Source organism: Anastrepha ludens, chromosome 3, assembly GCF_028408465.1.
Source record: "Anastrepha ludens isolate Willacy chromosome 3, idAnaLude1.1, whole genome shotgun sequence".
Lineage (NCBI taxonomy): Eukaryota > Metazoa > Arthropoda > Insecta > Diptera > Tephritidae > Anastrepha > Anastrepha ludens.
In genome coordinates, this window is record NC_071499.1 from 127,243,288 (window position 1) to 127,263,763 (window position 20,476).

At 37.1% G+C, this 20,476-nt stretch overlaps 3 protein-coding genes and 1 long non-coding RNA gene across 4 annotated transcripts; 2 read left to right on the top strand and 2 right to left on the bottom strand.

Annotated features, from left to right (window-relative positions):
• Positions 1-1,355: 1,355 nt before the first annotated feature.
• On the bottom strand, positions 1,356-3,095 carry LOC128859148 (uncharacterized). The gene is made up of 3 exons (XR_008454103.1): positions 1,720-3,095; positions 1,505-1,646; positions 1,356-1,445 (listed from the first exon to the last, which is right to left on the bottom strand). It is a non-coding gene; the product is annotated as an uncharacterized LOC128859148 (long non-coding RNA).
• A 123-nt stretch (positions 3,096-3,218) lies between these two features.
• On the top strand, positions 3,219-5,718 carry LOC128859146 (zinc finger protein 286A-like). The gene is made up of 5 exons (XM_054095902.1): positions 3,219-4,238; positions 4,299-4,675; positions 4,737-4,836; positions 4,901-5,137; positions 5,304-5,718. The coding sequence occupies exons 1-5, from the start codon at positions 3,412-3,414 to the stop codon at positions 5,629-5,631; spliced, it is 1,869 nt and encodes a 622-aa protein (XP_053951877.1). The 5' UTR covers positions 3,219-3,411; the 3' UTR covers positions 5,632-5,718.
• Positions 5,719-5,776: 58 nt separating this feature from the next.
• Positions 5,777-7,822, bottom strand: LOC128859147 (actin-related protein 10). Its single transcript, XM_054095903.1, has 3 exons — positions 7,519-7,822; positions 7,307-7,459; positions 5,777-7,250 (listed from the first exon to the last, which is right to left on the bottom strand). Exons 1-3 carry the CDS (start codon positions 7,587-7,589, stop codon positions 6,347-6,349), a joined length of 1,128 nt encoding a protein of 375 aa, XP_053951878.1. The 5' UTR covers positions 7,590-7,822; the 3' UTR covers positions 5,777-6,346.
• Positions 7,823-8,961: 1,139 nt separating this feature from the next.
• Positions 8,962-12,256, top strand: LOC128859145 (CWF19-like protein 2 homolog). Its single transcript, XM_054095901.1, has 4 exons — positions 8,962-9,181; positions 9,820-11,151; positions 11,218-11,946; positions 12,114-12,256. Exons 1-4 carry the CDS (start codon positions 9,095-9,097, stop codon positions 12,237-12,239), a joined length of 2,274 nt encoding a protein of 757 aa, XP_053951876.1. The 5' UTR covers positions 8,962-9,094; the 3' UTR covers positions 12,240-12,256.
• Positions 12,257-20,476: the final 8,220 nt, after the last annotated feature.

Here is a 20,476-nt window from a genome sequence, read left to right on the forward strand (position 1 = left end):
GGGGAATAGATCCCCCACATGTGTTTTTTATTTTATATTAACACTTTATTTGTGATGTTTAATTCAACACTGTTAAGATAAAAACTTATAACTTATAAAGGAACTCTAATTTTATATGTCTTGTCGTTTGCAAGAACGCTTCTCGAATCATATCTTTCTTAGATCGAATAACGGCGTTAAATTAAATTAAATAATGAATAAAAACGAATAATGAATTCAGTGTGGCCAAAAGGATAGGTATAGGTGTGTTCCCGTACGACACTCTCAGCTGTGTTCCCATATATGTTTATATTCATACATATGTTTACATTTGTGCTTACTGAGCTATTGGTGCAAATGGATCATTTATTTTAGGACATTTTATTGTGGCTGTATCATTGCTAGACCGTGGTGAATCATACAAAGCACTGGTTCGACTCGCTGCTTATCGAAAAGACGTACAAAGGTCCACAAGAATTGGCAATAATTTCATCTGGTTGTGGTTTATATACTGCTGCATTGAAGCTGCTTTCTGGCTTCGGATTATCACCTCTTCCCATATGGGTACGCCGCATTACCAAGGAAAGCGCCACTGAAGCATGAGCGTAGTCACAAGAAAATGAAATGGCTGGTGAGAAAAAGTAGTTTATATGCAAACATTTTCTTTGCTATATGATTTTTTCTATAATTTAAATTTGCCTCATCGCAATAAAGCAACTAATATGGCCCGGTCACTGTTACAAAAACTCATTTATGATTATGAGTTAGAAAAGTTTACCAGCGGACGTAAATCTATAGCAAAGAAGCTGCTAAGTCTCAACGCTTTTATACCGCAATGACTATATGATGACTACAAGGTATGAAATTTGTATACCAACAGTTGGCGAATTGTCCAGAGCTATTGTATTTGTTCGTCAAACATAATCCCTTAATTGAAGCTGCCAAATTACCACATGCACTGTTGGAGGCTAGAAGCGAATACTCAGTTTCAGATATCGAGTATAAGCAGGTATGCATAATAATAATTCGAGTAATAGCCATAAATAATAATTTGTTTTTTATATCATAGGAGCTCAAAAATTTAGAGCACGATACCACACAGCGCACAGCAAATAAAATATCCAAATAGATGAAATAAAATTAATATAAGTTTAATTAAATTAAATAATTTATTTTTAATCTATTTTTCAATGTTCAAGAACTTATGTTCTAAATACAGGCTATAAACATCAATTAAGTTGAATTACATAAAATGAATTCACAAGCATGTTACAAATTTGTTATCCAGAATTTTTAACTGTTAAGTTTTAAATGTAAATCATAGCGATCGATTTTCTACAAAAAACATGAAGCAAACATTTTTATGCAATATGGTATGCGCATCTCAACAGTATTTAGTATGAAGTTATTAGCAGCCAAGGTGGATTTCTGATAGCCATCAATATCCTATGAGGATATAGAATTACCTATGTAAAAATTGCAAATTAAAAATGTGATACATACAATTGAGCTCAATATTACATACATTACTTTCTGTATGCAATGAGACTTTAATTTTGCACTTGTTCCGAATTTTTTTTGCGTTATATTTCTCTATTTTAAACTTTTTCGCGTCAAAACTTCACTCTCTACATTCAATTTCACCTTATGCATGCCCGTGGCAAATTCTGAAATATGTATGTATTAATAATTAAAATACCGCAAACTCAAATGATTTCTTTTATATCCACAAGAACTTACAATTCCCACATAATAAATCCACATTGCACATATGCTACATACGAAATCTTCAATGAACTGTAGGAAATGTGGCGACTTTTTATTTTGTGACTATTTCCAGCGTACGTTTCACAAGCAAATCACACTGCAAATGAACAACTGACTTTGACGTGATGCTTGGACCAAACGCAACAACAAATACATGTAGTATATACTTATAGTACATGATGCAAAGAATAATGAGATGGCGCCCATCGTGGTCCCGTTACTTTGCGCTCAGCGAATTTGACAACTAGTTACGTGATTTTAGCTCCAGTATGGCCAGATTACCATTTTCGTAACTTGATTTAGCATTTTTTTTTGTTATTTTTATTATTTTTTGTCTCGGAGTTTTAGTTCTTTCTTCATGACATTTTTCTAGCTGTTCTAATTAAAATGTCATGTTTATAATTTTGTGAAATATACATTTTTTAATAATTATTTAAATAATTCACTCAGTTTTATTTAGCTTTACTTTTTTTTAACATCTGGTGGCATTGCCCGCGATTGCCGGTGTTGTTGGTGTTCTTCTGCTTTCGGCAGTCAAATCTCTCTCTCGCTACTGCAGAGTTGCCTAGCTTTGGATATAAAAACGCACTAAATGCCCATTTAAAGAAAATAAAACACGAAATTTTTATTGTGTTAAGTAAGAACTTTGTATGCGTGACAAATTGTCTGTAGAATGTGCGTTTTTTTTAAATAAATGTGTTATGCTTATGTTCAATTTAATTTATGAGTTTTTTTTGTTAAGCGAAACTCTTTCGTTAAGGGAACGACTTTTTTGCTATATTTGAAGTTATGTAACTAAATAGATAAGGTACTCTTTTTGTAAAAATGTCAGTATGGTTTCTTTAGTATTTTCTGGTATTTTGTTGCTTATTTTTACTATGAATATACCTCTTGATGCTCTATGTCTCACTAAGGATTGATGACCGGAAGAAACGATTACACCTCTATGGTTTCGATTCGCATTCAATAAATTCAAAGGCTTTTTAAAATGTGTTAAAAGAATTTCACTCTTAAGAAGAGTTGAGAGAGGGGCATTTAATATATTTGCATAGCCTTAAATGGAGCCAAAAATTAAATTTGCACTTTCAAATTATCAAATTTTATAAGAGTAAAAAACTTTTCATTAGCACTAAAATCTTCTCAGAGTGGCCTTTTTTAAACTTCTTTTGTATAATAATACAGTTTTTTTCAACTTAAGTCTCGGTAGCCTTAAATTAAAAACAAAAAGAAACCAACACCAAACTTAAAAATTGTCGCATTTTCGGTATAAAAAAGCACTAAATTTATTGCGAAGAGCAAATGGTTGGCAATACTGCACAACTCTGCAAACGTGACGTCACGTACGCTCTGATGGGCGCAATCTTCTTTCTATCATTCTTGCTTATAGTATATGTGGTTGCTGTCACCTATAATAAATTCGCCTTGGTCTCGTACCATCACCTTTAATAAATGCGCCTTGTGTAAATTTTTGTAAGGCATATGCAACCCTGACCAAATTCTACAGCTGTATTTGGGTCCACTTGTCATCGTAAATATTTTGTCATTATTTTCTACTTAGGAAAACAAATATATATACATGCATATAGCACACCGTACTGCATGTATTGGCTCCTGGGTAGAAAGTGTTAAACTAATTTTTAAATTCCGGTAAGCTCGCTTTCAGATATGAACGAAGTGAGTGAGTTACATTTCGATTGGCTCTGTCGGGCATGTATGCAAGAAGTGACGGAAGCGGTCGAGTGTGCCACAACAACTGAACATACTTTTGAGAAGTCAGTGCAATGGCAATCCATATATAATACGGTCCCAGAATGTGGAACACTCCAGATTGCTGAATTGCTATCTAGCACAACGCCGCAGATACAAGCAAACCTTAGTGACGAACTGCCACAGAAAATATGCCATGAATGCTTGGAGCAATTGCTGAATGCATATCGCTTTCAGAAAATGTGCTTACACTCTGATCACCAGATGCGTGAAATGCTGGCTAAGAGATTACCTGATATAAAAATGATTACATCAGCACCTTTGTTAGAATCGATAATGGAACCAAAAGTATTTTCAGAGGCAGAGCCTGTCAATACATTACTTGAAGCGCAATTGACAAGCGCTGATGATCCACTACAAAGTGTTGTCAAAAAAACAAAGAATGCTAAGGACGATGCACAAAGTAATGTTAGTGAACTCCTTAAAGTGGAACCTAATGATTACGATATATTCAATTATGGTTACACCGAAACCGGAGCAATGCTCACAGAAGATTATACCGCCGATTCCAGTATAAAAGCCGAAAGGGTGACACCAACAGTAACTCAAGTAAATACAACAATGAGTACTGATGAATCAAGCAAGGAAGATGCAGATAGCGATTGGGCAAACGTTATGTCGAAATCGCTTATTAAAAAAGCAATAAACCACGAAAAGTCCGATGTGAAATCAAAGATCAAAATGAAAACAGTACGCAGTGTTCGAAACGAGCAAGCACACCTTTCGTAAGTACTACTAATTGCAATAAATCTATAAAGTTACGTGTACAATTAAATTGCGTTTAGTTCATCAACACATTCCTGTAACCTATGCAACAAAACATTCGCCTCCCGCCGTCTCCTACTGAGACATTTGAAGCGCCATAAAAAGGCAGATGAACGAAAATGTGTTCGGAAACAACCCGAGTTCGAGTATTCTACAGAGAATATTTGTGTTTCATGTGAGGTTTGTGGGCGGCAATACAGCGAACGAGAAGCATTATATAAACATAAGCTGACCCATAGCGAGAAACCGGACGAGGAAAAGCCGAATTTTACCTGTGATTTTTGCGATAAAACATACACATCACAGCGAACGTTGACAAGGCATAAACGGCAACGGCATTCTGAAGAAAATTCAGAAACACAAGCAAAGCTTTTTGTTTGCGAATTTTGCAATAAGAGTAAGTTTCATGCAAATGTAAATGTTATTCGATCTATAAAACTTGATCTACTTGACTACAGGCTTTCAACAATCCGGCACGCTAAAGGATCATATACGGACACATACGGGCGAGCAACCGTACCTGTGTTCCGAGTGTGGTAAAGCATTCAATAGTTCAAGGTACTTATATAGAACCGCGCAAAAACAATAACTGGAGACGATTTAATACTCCCATTTTCTGCAGCAATATGAAGCAGCATCTGTTACGTCACACTGGCGTTAAGCGCTACGAATGTCCCGATTGCCCGAAAAAATTTCCGTGCCTAAGCGATTTGGCTTCACACAAGGCGGTGCATCGTCAAAACAAGCCGCATATTTGTGATGTTTGTGGTGCTGCGTTTGGCAAACCGTATCAGTTGAAGAAACATAAAATGTATCATAATGGTGAAAAACCGTACAAATGTGAATATTGTGAAATGCGGTAAGTTAAAACAATAAGCTCATATACCACTGATTATATATATATATATAATTGGCGCGTACACCCTTTTTGGGTAATTGGCCGAGCTCCTCCTCCTATTTGTGGTGTGCGTCTTGATGTTGTTCCACAAATGGAACTGATTACTTCTTTTTAATTCGTAAAATAGCTTCGTGTGCATGGACCACCAACGCCGACACATGCGCACACACACAGGGGAAAAACCGTATAAATGCAAGTACTGTGATCGCGCCTTTGCCCAAAGCAATGATCTAATCAAACATTTACGTACTCACCTCGGCGAGAATGTTTACAAATGTGAATTGTGTCCGCTCGCTTTTCGACTGGCTGCCGAGCTACGGGTGCACTTTGCTATGCATAAAAACGATGACGAAGAGACGCGTGCGCGCAATATGCAAACGCTTATGGAAGAAGAGACTAAATTGCGATTAAGTTTATCGGCGAAATACGATAAATCACAACCAGCGGTATTGTAGCAAGAGGTAACAGTGTAACAGTGCAATTTGACGTGTAAGGTAATTTAAAAAAATGGCAAAGTATTAGGTAGAGGAATTTTAATTCCAAAATAAGTTTTTAGCGTTAGGTTAAATTTTTAGCATTCAAATAATAATGCTAAAGTCAAAAAGGGTTACATTAACTTTTTATTTTTACAAATTGTTATTAATAGGTTTAAATATTTTTTTATTAATTAGATGGACCTTATATACAATTTACGTATGCAAAATTCTATAAAATAGTAGTTTATACCTAAATATATAATATTTTTTATCAAATCAGTGATAAAAGAAAAAAAAGAAAAAATGGGCGTTTTATATTTTTAAATAATAAGAAACTAGGGAAAATTGGTGCAAATCAAATTAAAAAAAAAATAAATAAATAATTGGCGCGTACACTTCTGTTAGGTGTTTGGCCGAGCTCCTCCTCCTATTTGTGGTGTGCGTCTTGATGTTGTTCCACAAATGGAGGGACCTACAGTTTCAAGCCGACTCCGAACGGCAGATATTTTTATGAGGAGCTTTTTCATGGCAGAAATACACTCGGATGTTTGCCATTGCCTGCCAAATCAAATTACTAATGTTTAAATATTAACTACATTTGCAATTTTTAATCTATCATTCTTTGAGTAAGCAAAGCGCACAATGCTAAATACTAGAAATATAATTTCCTTTAATTTTTCTTTTACTTGTGCTCTTAAGATCCCGTAGAGCGTTTGTCTGCTAAGCTAATCCAATCTGGTACACGATTAGTTTTCACGTATGCCTCTTTAGTAAGCGAATGAGTTTGTATAAGGTCAGTGCCGCCGCAAAGCGAGCCACCGAGCCAGGCTGTGAAATTCTCCCGACCAATCGTTTTGTGGAATTTGAATTTTATATCGCCACACAATTTTTTCTTGTACTCTTCATCTTTTTCCGCTAAATACTGCATTTCAGCTCTGAGACGTGATAGTAATCCCATTATGATAGCACTCCCGCCAACCACAAAAATACTTTCAACTAACGACCGACGCACATCCACTGGACAACTAAGTATAGCGCGTAAAATCAAATGTGGCAGACTATCGCGATCGTTGTTATCTTCGAACATTATTTCGAAAGCTGTTTCACGTAAAATTCCAGGAATATTGATAATCTCTTCGCCGTTGATCGGGTACTGCACGCTAGGTGGTGTTTCCGGTGGTTGGTTGTTACGGTATGCCTTGGCACGTTCGAAATTCGTCACAAAACAGGTACGCACCTTAATATCTTCCAATACAGATTCAGTGAGGTATTTTTCCTTAACACCGGCTTCCAAGAGTTGCCGCTTGATCTCCGCATGTACCGCGCGTCCCCCATACTCTTGGTCTTGGAATGCTTGCATTATTTGCACGCGACAATAAACAGGCATCACATTAGTTTCAGTGTAGCCAATATCAACCACAACGCCTGTAGGCACAGCAAGCGTGGCTAGTGCAATCATATGCAAGGGCACAAACATGATAGATGACACTTCAAAGTGGCGAAATAGAACACGAGCGAGGGTCTCACGAATTACTGTTTGACCAAGCACATTCTCAACAATTACAATTTTGCGCTCCTTGGGAATTACAAGCAGATGCCTGAGGAGGCAATAAAATAATTTTAAAGAAATCTCAATCATTTTGTGCGCACTTACTTGAAGAAAATCACTTGCAAGAAATCCACAAATTGGTCATATAGGTCATCGGTGTTGTCGTATTCCAACAAAGCTTTCGTTAGACCATTGGTAGAGAGAATTACTTCCGAGGGTATAATTTTACGTGGGTAAGCCTCTGCTGCAAATCCGAGCCTGGAGAAAGAAAATATGACGTCACCGATAATGTTCAAAAGGGGCCTATATTTACATACTTTGTATATGCAGTTCCAATGTCCAGAACTACAGGTGGTTTCTCCTGCATTACTGTTTCGTACAGCGGCATTCTTTAATTGAATACTAAACAAAATTTAGCAAATCACGACAGTAAATATTGATCAAAAACAAGACGAATTCATTCAAAGTGATGGTACTAGAGCATCTGAATTCGCAATTTTGTGTCTTTGTCATTACACTCAGCTGTTATAGTCCCCTTTTATAGACTCGCCTTGCCACCAGCTTTAGATATTCGTTTTATCCAAAAATGCTTATAAAGGGTGATCAATATATTCGGAGGTTTGCCATTGCCTTTCAGACAAACATACATACGTGTATTATAAATATTTTAGCACCTTTGTTTGACTTAATATTGTCCGTTGCGAATACTACTCTTTGCTCCAAATTTTTATTTGTCGCTTGGGAGATTTTCAGCAATTTGTAAATCAGCATATAAAATTTATTTATTTTTTATTTTTTAGCATAAAAAAACTCTCAATAGTACGAATTTTTTCTTACGTGCGTATATTTTCAAAAATTACTAATCTGAAAAATTCAAAAAAAGCTGTATATGATGAATAATTAGTTCTCATTTTATCCCCAACGAAGGGAATTAAATTACGAAGAGGACGTTGGGATCATTATATCTTATTGGTTCTAATGAATACGGAAAATCAATTCCACTACTAAGGATTTTATAAGTAAAAGAAAGGCTTAAGATAGACCCACGATTCCCAAAAGATTTATGACCGAGAGATTAGTTAAAGAGAAAAGCAAATTTAAAAAATTACTGAAAAACTCCTTTAAAGTATCTGCGTTAAGCCAAAGAAATTTGAAATTTGGAATTTTGGAAAATGAAAGAGTAAGTTTGACAAGTATTTTCGCGCTTATGCAGACAGTTTACCAAACTTACTTCAAACGTACTTTTTTATTTCCTTAAAAACTAAAGCGCAAGCAAAGAAAAGACCTTGGACCATAGAGGTGTAAGCAACGCGCAATACTAGGACAAATAAGAATATGTTCATGCTGTAAAAATCGTAATAATGTTACTTTTCTGAGATTGTATCACACAGAGTTCCTGCAATAATACCATTGCGAAATCGAAATGGGCGAATTGTAATAATCATAAAACAACAAAACAATATACATACATTTATATTGCTGAATTTACTGTTCGACCTCCATTTTCATTTTCCGTAATGTCGTTATTCTGTGTTTTCCTATGAAATATACCGTTCTATCATGAACTACACAAACAGGAATTTTTAGTTTGATTGACAAACCACTGACGTATGTAGTTGGCTTCTAATGTGGTAAGCGAAAAGCCCAATGAAAGCAAGGCGCAGAGGGTAGGATTCCTGTCAAAAATATAGGAAGAAGAAAACTGTTTTACCGTACTTCTGCGCATTCATTTCATTCTTCTATTCTCTTTTTATTGACAGTTCTACTGTTCTACATTTTGCTCGAATGCCACCACCTTGAATAGATTCGCCTTTGCGTAATTTGGTGTATTTTAGAAAAAGTGAAAAAATAGGTAATTTAATAGAACAATAAAATACACAGGAACTTACCAAAATGGATTTTATAAAATTTGAAAGCGCACGAGACAAAGAGAGGATACGTCAACAACTTCGTGAGGCGCGAGATAAAATGCTGGATCAGGTAGGCGGTCTCGGAACATACATAGCTACAACTAAAAAAAAAAGGAAAACTAAAAAAAAAAAAATTATCAAGTTTAAATAACAACATAATAGTCGCACTTCGTTAAAACTAAAATGGGAAATATCAACAACTCTTGTTTGACCAGCACGCACTACTGCCAATGGTGCTATCACTCTCATGGTAGTCGGTTCTTCTTTACCGGAGCAACTTGGACTTATGTATATCCAGCCAAGGACTGTCCCTAAATGAGGAGACTAATTATTGTTGCTATTTTGGCTTTCCATATAAATTAAAGCATATATTAGTGCATATTAACGTCTCCTAACCCCGGAAAAACGAATTAATGGGCATGGTTCACATTTTTGAGCGGATATTAAAGCTATTAACATTTCTTGTGCAAGAATATTATGGAAGCAAGAGGGGGAAAGTAGAATTTTCTAAATTTTAAAAGTTCTATTTAGTAAAGTGTTGAACCGGTTTTAACGAAATTAATATCATTCCACAGGGAGTTAAAGTACCTTTCGCTTGATATATATTATATTATTGTATATACTATATATTTAATATCTGTATTAACAAATTATAATAAGATTGTATTAACTCAAGCTTGTAATTAATAAGTCTCTCTTCCTAAAAAGGCCAAGTTGCGTAGAGAGGAAAGGTTGCAACGAGAAGCGGCACAGGAGTCAAGAGGCGAGACAAATCGGAGATTCAACGACTCAAAAGGATCAAAAAAGAAAAAGAAGGTTAAAGCAAAAAAATCGAAGAGCAAAGGTAAGCACATCAAGAAGCGAAAGAAGTACACGTCTTCGGAATCGGACCCAGATACCTCAGAGATAGACAGTGATGATAGTTCATCCGATGATGAACCGGGTGGCTCCTCCAAAAAAAAGAAGAAGAGAGAGAAGAAAAAGGAATACTCATCTTCGGGATCAGACTCATGGGATATGCCAAGTGATGATAGTTCATCTGAAGATGAGAAAGAAGCATCAAGCAAATCAACTTCAAAAAAGCAGAAAAAAAGTAAAGAAAGTACATCAACATCTACTTCAGATTCGGACTCATCAGATTCTGACAGTAGCTCCAAAAGGTCGTTCGCCCGCTGTAAATCAAAAGTGAAGCTTAAACGCCACACCGAATTTGAAGGATCGCCAAAAGATTGTCAGCCAATACCAATTGACAGCGCTCCAGAGCGTGACAGCTGGATGACACAACCATTGCCGCTGAGTAGATATTGCAAGGGAGTTGAAGAAAAGCGATCCTCTAAGGAACAAAATTACGAAGTTTATGACCCCTCTAAAAGTACGCGCGAGTTAAATCCATACTGGAAAACGACGGGCACAGGCCTGCCAGATTTTAAAAAGCCCTCCGAAGACCATGATGATGACAGTGATGATGAACGGTTAGCCAACGCCTTTATTTCAACTTCAGAGAAGGTTGATAGAAGTGGTGTATCGAAAAACTGGCGAAAAGTGGACAAGAAAGAAACCGCCTCTTTGTCCATTTACGACTCAGAGAGCAGTGACGGCGAAGAAGTGAAAGCAGAAAAATCATCGTTGGTTAGTAGTTTCTTCACTGATCAACAAATGAATGAGCTAGGCGCGAAGTTGGTGAAAGCCGAAATTATGGGCAATGACGAATTGGCGGCAAAGCTCAAGCTGGAATTGGAGAATGCACGAAAGCATCGTGCAGCTTTCATAGAGGGAAAACTTGCTCAATCTACAGCAGGGAGGAGTAAATCTATATATAAGTCTGCAAGAAGAGAAAGGGAAGATGAGCATGTGCTGCTCACGCATACTGATGAACGTGGAAATGTTCGCCCGCTAGCAAAGGCATCACGAACTATAGATGAGCGTGATTTATACGGTGGCCGTAATGCGCGCAGAAAGCAAAAACGTCTGGAGACGCATGCAGATGGCGAGCGCATGCGCTACTTCCCAGATGATGACAAATACGATATCAAGCAAATGGTAAAAGTATATATAATTAAATGTAATTTTTTTTGTGTAATATGTCAGTTATTTTTATGCTAACAGTTTGAGCGTGAGAAGTATACTAGCGCAAGCGATGCAAATTTGGAGTTTGCCAAAATCGCTGGTAAACATAAGAACCCTAATGATGATCTAGACGACATATTCGCCGATGAAGTGCGGAAGGATATTCCCCAATCGTCTACTGATCGAAAAGAAATGCAACGCGCCATTACAGAACATCAACGGCTCACTGAACAATTGGATAACTGCAGGTTTTGCTTCGATTCGCAAAAAATGGATAAAAGCCTGCTCATATCTATCGGTAAACAAGTTTATCTCGCTTTGCCATGGTATATTGGCATGCAACCGGGTCATTGCATAATTAGTACAACACAGCACAACAGTTGCTGCACTCAATTGGACGAGGATACCTGGTCGGAGGTGAACGATTTTCTCAAGGCACTTACGCGAATGTTTGCTGCACAGAAAAAGGATGTGGTGTTCTTTGAAATCGCCAGTCGTCTGTCTCGCCGACCTCATCTCAGTATACATTGTGTACCCATACCAGATGAAAAGGCTGAAATGGCGCCATTCTACTTTAAGAAAGCCGTCGAAGAATCGGAACTTGAGTGGAGCGTTAACAAACAGTTAATATCTTTGGGTCGCGATGGTAAAGGACTACGGAACTGTATACCCAAAGGGCTACCTTACTTTTGGGTGAATTTTGGCATGGGCACCGGATTTGCGCACGTTATTGAGGATGAAGATCGATTCCCACCTAATTTTGCACTGGTAAGGAATTCACTTTTTATCAGTTTAGATACTAAAATGAATAACAAGCGGTCAATTGGGATATCTAAGAGAAGGTTTAGACGTGGTAAAAGGAAAAGAAGAGGAAATGCTCGATAGGTCTTATTTACAGTATTTACAGTGAAAATTAAACAATTCTTTGTTTTCAGGAAATTATTGGTGGCATGTTGGAATTGGATGCAAGGAAATGGCGTAGACCACAAAAAGAACAAAATAGTATTGCGAAGGCTAATATGTTTGCTGGCTGGTGGAAAAAATTTGATTGCACTAAATAAATTAAAACAAGTTTAAACAATAAAGGGTCATATAAGGATATGAAACATTTCTTTTTTTGCAGATAATATACATCCATGGCTTAATAATAAAAGATTCTGCATTCAGTCACAACTAAAATTTCATTATAGAAATAGGGAGGAAGGGGAAGAATGTGATAGCCCTCTGCGAAAATGATAGTAGAAAAGTTGGAGAAATTGTACGCAAAGTAAAAAAAGTTACTTCTCATCTTCATATAATAAAATATTTTGTGCGTATAGTTTTTTCGTAATAGATTAACCATTGCGTATCTCGTTGGTTACCCCCTTGGAAACTTTGTCGATCCATGTAAACGAGAGCTGATTGGACACACATTCTCTAATTTGAGCTTTCAGACAATATGGCCGACAACATTTGGACACAATGAGCTCGCTCGGACAGGGAAAAAGCGTTTGTTTTTTTTTGCAAACGATTGTACGCCTTAGGTCCAGCCGAAAACAATGCTATTGCACCGATGCACTATCGTCTCTTGTCCATTGATGCATTTCCCCATTATTCTTTCATTTTCTGACCTGCCCATCTGAGAAAATTGAGCTGACTTTGGACATAAATTTTGCCAATTCCACAATTCTTTTTCAAGAGATGCAATCCGTCAATCAGAGTTCGTTCTAAATCAAAACGCATTTTTGCATACTTAATTTTTAGTAATTAAAATTTTTTTTAATTTAGTCAGAGTACAACCGTCCACAAATGAAGAATCGGGTTGCAGAGGATGTTTTCAAATATTTAAAATGTTTAAGGTTTAGCTCTATTTCGATTAGACTCGGGCCCTTGGGTCGTAAACAAATTGTATGTCTTCTAATGCCCACGTCTTCTGGCAAAAGACACAACTCGTTCTTGGCATAATAAGACCATTTAATTATTTCAATAGAAAGTTAGCATTATAAGATATTACATATTACATATTTCCCCCATAAATCATCAACAAAAAAGAGGTTGTCTGTAAAGTCGGTTTATTGACGATAGTTTAACGTGACAACGTCATAAAAAAATATTGATGGAATGGTTGCAATTTTCAAAACAAAATTTTATTTGTTTGATACATATTTTGTATGGATATAGAGGAGGAGGTAAATGGAATTGCAATGGAATAGGTCAAGTTACATTTACACAAACGTGAAAAAGACGAAACATTTATCAAATTCATGAAAGATATCTTCAATTTCGATTGTGCATCAGACGTTAATAAGTCAACAACACTAAGAGGCACCATGCCTTTTTCAAGACACTTTACACTCGAAACATCCCCTTTCATTTCCTACTTTTTTTATCATCGTTCTATTCTCAACAGAGAAATGGTTCATTACCATGCACACAGGAAGAAGGCATATGCAAATACAAGTATGTGAATTTATGTACAAATGCGCATATACATACATATATATGCTCACTCAAGTAGGACAGAGCCAGATGTCGAACGTTGCCGAACGCGGGGGCCGATTGTGCTCTTTGTCGTTCGTTCCGCGCTCTCGCTTGCAGTTCAAGCACATTAGCTTACATTTGCTTGCGTACGGAATAGATTCGTATATTTGATATGACCATATGACTTGTATGCATCTTTACATATAGATTTGTTCTTTTTGAAAATTGCGCTAAATTGTATATGTATATGCATGTTTATATACATATATTAGTATACAACATATCTTATAAGGTATATGGTAAATATTACCATACATTTTTTCCTTCATATATAATAAAAAAATTAATAATAATAACATTAAAACAACAGGTATTATTAACAAACTTGGTTTTATTTTAAATTCTTCAAGTAAATCAAATTAATAATAATCAATAAGAAGGCATATGCAAATACAAATACGTGAATTTATATATGTACATATGTACATATACATACATATATACGCTCACTTAAGTAGGAGAGAGCAAGATGTCGAACGTTGCCGTTCGTTTGCTTTGTTCGTTCCGCGCTTTCGCTTACAATTCATTCAAGGTAACGGCAATGAGCAAGGTAACGACAAATGAGCAAGGTAACGACACATTTTTTCGTGCGTGCAGCCGGCTAAATCGAATTATAAGACGTTATCACGTCAAAACATGTATTTAGTGTATCAGATACGAGTATATTTCCTTTAAGAAATCTTTTACTAATCTTAAGAAAAAAAAGAGGTTGTCCGTAAAGTCGGTTTACTGACGATAGTTTAACGTGACAGCGTCATAAGAAAATACTGATGTAATGGTTGCAATTTTCAAAACAAAATTTTAATTTTATTTGTTTGATAGATATTTTGTATGGATATAGAGGAGGAGGTAAATGGAATTGCAATGGAATAGGCCAAGTTACATTTACACAAACGTGAAAAATTACGAAACATTTATCAAATTCATGAAAGATATGTTCAATTTGTCGTTCGTTCCGCGCTTTCGCTTGCAGTTCAAGCAAGGTAACGACGCATAAGCAAGATATCGACACATTTTTTCGTGCGTGCAGCCGGCTAAATCGAATTATTAGACGTTATCGCGTCAAAAAAAACAGTTAGAGATATTACTTTTAATTTTAAAATTAAACCAACTAATGAAAACAAAGCGTCGAGTGTTTAATTGTGAAAGCACCAGTTGTAAAAATACCTCCAATATCGATGGCACTGGGGCAAGAAAGTGTGTGTGCTTGGCAGTTTCTATTGCTTTCGCTTACGAACAATATTGCTCACTCTACAGGGTTAAATTATTATAGTAGTAATATAAAAATAATAGTAATAAAATGGTAATATAATAGTAGCCTTTTGACGTGATAACGTCTTATAATTCGATTTAGCCGGCTGCACGCACGAAAAAATGTATCGTTATCTTGATCAATGATCGTTATCTTGCTCATTCGTCGTTATCTTGCTCAATCGTCGTTATCTTTCTCATTCGTCGTTATCTTGCTCAATCGTCGTTATCTTGCTCGCTCGTCGTTATCTTGCTCATGGTCGTTACCTTGCATGAACTGCAAGCGAAAACGCGGAACGAACGACAAAGAGCACAACGTTCGACATCTTGCTCTCTCCTACTTAAGTGAGCGTATATATGTATGTATGTATGTATATGCGCATATATACATACATAAATTCACATATTTGTATTTGCATATGCCTTCTTATTGATTATTATTAATTTGATTTACTTGAAGAATTTAAAATAAAACCAAGTGTATCATGATCATCCTTACCGAATTTATAATTAGTGACGACTAGTTATTAATAAAACCTATTGTTTTAATGTTTTTATTATTAATTTATTACTATATATGAAGGAAAAAATGTATGGTATCTAATACCTTACCACATAATATATGTATATAAACATGCACACATACATATACTTTGGTGCAATTTTCATAGTCTAATATACATATGTCCTGTGCCAAAACATATAAACATGCATATAGGTACAAGTTAACACGCTGCGGCAGCCAACATATTGCATTCCCACACCCTACCGATACACGTGCCGCTGCATCAGCATAATCGCTGTTATTCTATAGGACAACCCAACACCCTAAGTCAAGGCCAATTGCGTATCAAGTACCACGTACTAATGCTTACGCAATAAGAACAGAGCCAGACAGTAGCGTCAGCAAATTATGTTTCACACGATTGTGAAATACTTGCACATGCCAACCGTGGGAAGCTAGGGGCTAAGCCAGCGTACCAAGACACGGCGCACCTGAAGACAGCAGAATGAAAAACCTATAAAGGCCTGCAGCGCACATCAAGGGGCAGTTGCGTAGTGGACACTAACTCTAGTTGTAACGTTTGATTATCTGTATAGTTAATGAACTTTGTAATAGTAACTTTCATCCTTTAGTGTTTGATTTGCAGGGCAAGTTGGCCCTTTAATTTTTTTAAGTGTGTTGGACTGAAAGCCCGAGCAGGGACCAGTAGTGAAGTAAAAAAATAAGTTCGAACTAGCTAAGAGCTAGAAAATATAGTGAAAAGAGTCACAAAAAATTAAAAGTCAAAAAGCTAAGAAGCCACAAAATAAAGTGAAGAAAAAAGCTACAAATTTAAATAAAAATGTTCTTAAAATAGAGAAGAAAAATTTAATAAAAAGTATAATACAATTTTTAAACAGCCAAGGGCTACAAAAGTAAAAGTGAAAAAAGTTCTAAGGGAAAATAAAAATAAATTCTCCTTTAAATAGCCAATAGCTACAAAAATTGAAAGTGAAACAGCCAAGGGCTAGAAAATCGAAGTTTTAATGCTAACAGAGACTCTGTAAGTAACCGCTGTATATTTTTTCCTCTTCTCGTTTTCCTTTTCCAGGATGGATTCACTCCAAGTTACGGTGACGAATTTGACGGGTGCATTGAATGCACTCATGGATCAACTAAATGGTTTAGAGTGGCGTGTATCGTGCTTGGACACACTCCAAAGCAGGGTCGCTTCGATAGAAGCTGCTACTCCTGCTCAAAGTACGATGGAAGCTAACGTTCAACCCCGAGCTCCAACAACTGAGGAGGAACTAAGAGATATCTCGAGGCTTCCTGACTCCGTAAAGGAGTTACAAATTTTCAACGGTAACCCAACAATGTTTGTCTCATGGGTGCACGCAGTTGAAAGCATCCTTACCGATTTCGAGCCGGTAAAGAGTAAGCCAATCTATCGTGCAATCTTACAGCACATTCGCCAAAAAATACGAGGGCCCGCCGATACTGCCCTCATATCGTATAGCATTTTTGACACTGACTGGGCCGCCATGAAGGAGTGTCTATCGCTCCATTATGCAGACAAACGAGACATCTGCATCTTGGAGTACCAACTCCACCAACTCTCTCAAAAGAATTCACGGCTCGACGATTGCTACGGAGCCGTGAATCACCAATTTGCGTTGATTATCAACAAACTTAAAACTGAGAATTATTCTCAGGAAACAGTGCGTGTACTTATAGACACGTACAGAAACCGCGCATTAGATGTTTTTATCCGCGGGTTGAATGGGGATCTTTCGAAGATGTTCCTGGTACAGCGCCAAAAACTCTACCCGAGGCATATTCAAGGTGCCTCGAAATACAAAATACAAACCTTAGAAATTACACAGTGCATACTCCACGATTGAATAATCGCATCGTCGCACCTATAAATACGATGCCAGAACACATGCATGGCCTAGAGAGCAATAAAGCACCTCCGCTACCACCAAGGATAACCTATCGTCCCCAAGAGCGACGATATCCCTTTGAAAATCGAGGTGGATACACTGTACCTAAACGAGATCCTCCAACAACCTCTCAGACACCCGTCGAGAAAATGGACATAGACCAATCTGTCCAGTCACGTGGAATAAATTACATGAATAGGCCAAATCCCTTTAAGCGGGGTGCAAAGCCAGACAACCTTCCGCGGAAACAGCAAAAGCTGTTCAACATAGAAACAGAAAACCCCAAAGACGAAGTGAATAACTGTTTAGCGGATACACAAGACGCACAGGAGGAGAATTTTTTATCCGACGGACATCTAGCATACCTTACATAGAGCATGTACTACCCGACGGCCGCACCCTAGATTTTCTGATAGACACTGGTGCCAACAAAAATTTTATTAGCCGAACGGTCGTAAGGCAAGGTAATCCAGTCGACAATCCCTTTTCCGTTAGATCAGCTGGCGGAAATATTCCCATAAAAGAGAAAATTAATTTAAACCTATTTAAGGACGTAGGTAATGGCTCCGAGACAACCATCTTTGTACTCCCAGAATTGACGTCATTTGACGGAATCATAGGAGACGACACACTTAGAGATATAGGCGCTATAGTTGATAGAAAATCGAACTTGGTTGCCGATGCTCTTTCTCGCCTCAAAACCGAGTGTAACATATTGAATGAGTCTGTTGTCGCTCAGCCTCCATCTGTATCGGGTCAAGAGCCTACAACAAGCTCAGAACCGGAAATCGACGCGACCTCCGAAGGCACGATGCACTCAGCCGATCAAGACAGCTCAGAACTAGTACCACATGAGGAGGCCCCCCTTAACGTGTTTCGAAACCGTTCTTTCAACAGACGCCGGTACCTAGTTATCGATATTTTTGCTAAGTTATTCCCAATAAAAAATAAATCTTCAATTCACATTCGGAAGAAGCTTACTGTTCTCCTGCACTATTTTTCCGTGCCAAAAATGCTAGTTATGGGCAACGAAAGGGGATTTTTAACCCCTCTTGTCCTAAATTATATCCGATCACTAGGTATAGAGGTTTATCAAACCCCAACACAAAGAAGTGAAAGTAATGGTCAGGTTGAGCGTTTACACTCAACATTGATAGAAATGTACCGCTGTATTTCGGTTGAGTTTAGCCGGCTCACCCTTAAAGAACGTATTTCAATTGCTATAGACAGGTATAACAACACCGTTCACTCCGTTATCAAGCGAAAACCGGCGGACATATTTCTCAACCGGACCTCAAGAATAAATTATCAGGGTTTGGTAAATTTCAGGGAAAAAACCCTGGACGTTATAAAAGCTCTATTAGAAAGGGAGCGGGAGGTCAGAAACGCGAGGTTGAACACCAAACGCACCCCTCCGCGTTCTTTCGATACCGGAGATGAGGTGTTCTTTTCAAACAAACAAATTAAGGCCAAACAGAAGCCATTATATAAAAACGAAACGATTGAAGAAAATCGAAACGCAACAATACTAACGCAAACAGGAAAAAAGTTCCACAAAGCGGATGTAAAAAACATCTAAAGATAACATTGGTCACAAGGCAAATCTTATGCTTAGATTCTCGGGTCCCAGGGTCTGGGTGGAAAGTTTTTGCAGCCGATGTAGTCAGATGTTGGTTCAATTCCAAATAACTCGATGGTTCGAATGATTGCAATCGGTGTGGTTCAACTCCACCACGAGGCCTCTGCTTTACGTGAAGCCACTCGTGCCATGAGTAGGCCATTTGCAACTATCAACGCTTATGGCTAAAAGGGATCAACTCGAGCCTTCCAATGTCAGCTGAGAGAAACGCCTACATTCCGATGCAAAATTACGCATTACGCAACTAAGTTGTACATAAACACCCAAAAGGTGCAAACAAAAACAAAAACAAAAAAAGGAATGTTACCAAAAAATTACTAAATCACTAAGCATTAAAGTATGAGATACCATTGGTCAAAGGGTTAATAAGAAGCTTAAGATCGGTAGAATTCGGAGGTACGAATGCAAGCGTTAACGCGTCTATAGCCTTTGAAGTTATAGTGGTTCAATTCCATTTTTCTCACTGGTGTGGGATAACCGATGCGGAGGGGTTCAATTCCCCCAAAATGATCTTCTGCTTACTTGCGTGAAGTCATCCGTGCCATGAGTAGGTCGCTTGCAATCATAAACGCTTGCGACTAAAAGGGATCAACGCGGACCTTCCATAGTAAAGTTAATACCTATATTCCAATGAAAAAATTTAAAAGAAAATTTTTTACAAAAAATAAAGATGGGTCCAAAAATATGGAAAAGCAAACATGCGCAAAGGCAGCGCTAATATAAAAAAAATATATAAATAAAAAAGAGAAAAAAAAATGTTAAATTAAATTCTAATATAAAAAAGAAAAAAAGAAAAAAAGAAAAAATTTAAATTAAATTTACTAACAAATTAACTAAGTAACAATTTGAAATTTTTTCATAACCAACTAACAATTTTAAACTTTTCGATAACACTAATCGAGCTTAAAGCAACTTGCAACCAATTTAACCAACTACTTCACTACTGGGTCCCCAACTAACGAAAATAGAAAAACCTTTTTTAACACAATAGACTTCACCAGCTTTTACTAATTCACCCTCCACTGCGCAACTCAAAACTAGGATAAGTCCCTAGAATAAGGAGTAGACACTAAGTTCCATACTCTTAAGAAATTTACTGTTCGAATGAATTATTTGAAATTTCATAGAATAGCTTAGTAAAATAGACACTAAGATGATAATTTTGTTCGAATGAATTATTTGAAATTTCATAGAATAGCTTAGTAAAATAAACACTAAGATGATAATTTTCCATTTTTTATGTAAGCAAACAATTTACTTCTCTTCTTCTTAATTGGCGCTATAACTGCTTACGCGATTTTGGCCGAGTTTAACAATGCACGCCAGTCGTTTCTTTCTCGTGCTAACCGGCGCCAATTGGACACACCAAGTGAAGCTAAGTCCTTCTCCACCTGATCTTTCCAACGCAGAGGAGGCCTTCCTCTTCCTCTGCTACCACCAGCTGGTACCGCATCGAAT

What these genes read in the sequence shown, in the direction of transcription:
- LOC128859146 (XM_054095902.1), top strand. Translation starts at nt 3,412, where the DNA reads ATGAACGAAGTGAGTGAGTTACATTTCGATTGGCTCTGTCGGGCATGT. An exon ending in TTGCGAATTTTGCAATAAGA is followed by an intron (nt 4,676 to 4,736) that starts GTAAGTTTCATG and finishes ACTTGACTACAG; the next exon opens with GCTTTCAACAATCCGGCACG. An exon ending in AAAGCATTCAATAGTTCAAG is followed by an intron (nt 4,837 to 4,900) that starts GTACTTATATAG and finishes CATTTTCTGCAG; the next exon opens with CAATATGAAGCAGCATCTGT.
- LOC128859147 (XM_054095903.1), bottom strand. Translation starts at nt 7,589, where the DNA reads ATGCCGCTGTACGAAACAGTAATGCAGGAGAAACCACCTGTAGTTCTG. An exon ending in ATTGGAACTGCATATACAAA is followed by an intron (nt 7,460 to 7,518) that starts GTATGTAAATAT and finishes TTCTTTCTCCAG; the next exon opens with GCTCGGATTTGCAGCAGAGG. An exon ending in TTGCAAGTGATTTTCTTCAA is followed by an intron (nt 7,251 to 7,306) that starts GTAAGTGCGCAC and finishes TTGCCTCCTCAG; the next exon opens with GCATCTGCTTGTAATTCCCA.
- LOC128859145 (XM_054095901.1), top strand. Translation starts at nt 9,095, where the DNA reads ATGGATTTTATAAAATTTGAAAGCGCACGAGACAAAGAGAGGATACGT. An exon ending in GAGATAAAATGCTGGATCAG is followed by an intron (nt 9,182 to 9,819) that starts GTAGGCGGTCTC and finishes CTTCCTAAAAAG; the next exon opens with GCCAAGTTGCGTAGAGAGGA. An exon ending in TCCCACCTAATTTTGCACTG is followed by an intron (nt 11,947 to 12,113) that starts GTAAGGAATTCA and finishes CTTTGTTTTCAG; the next exon opens with GAAATTATTGGTGGCATGTT.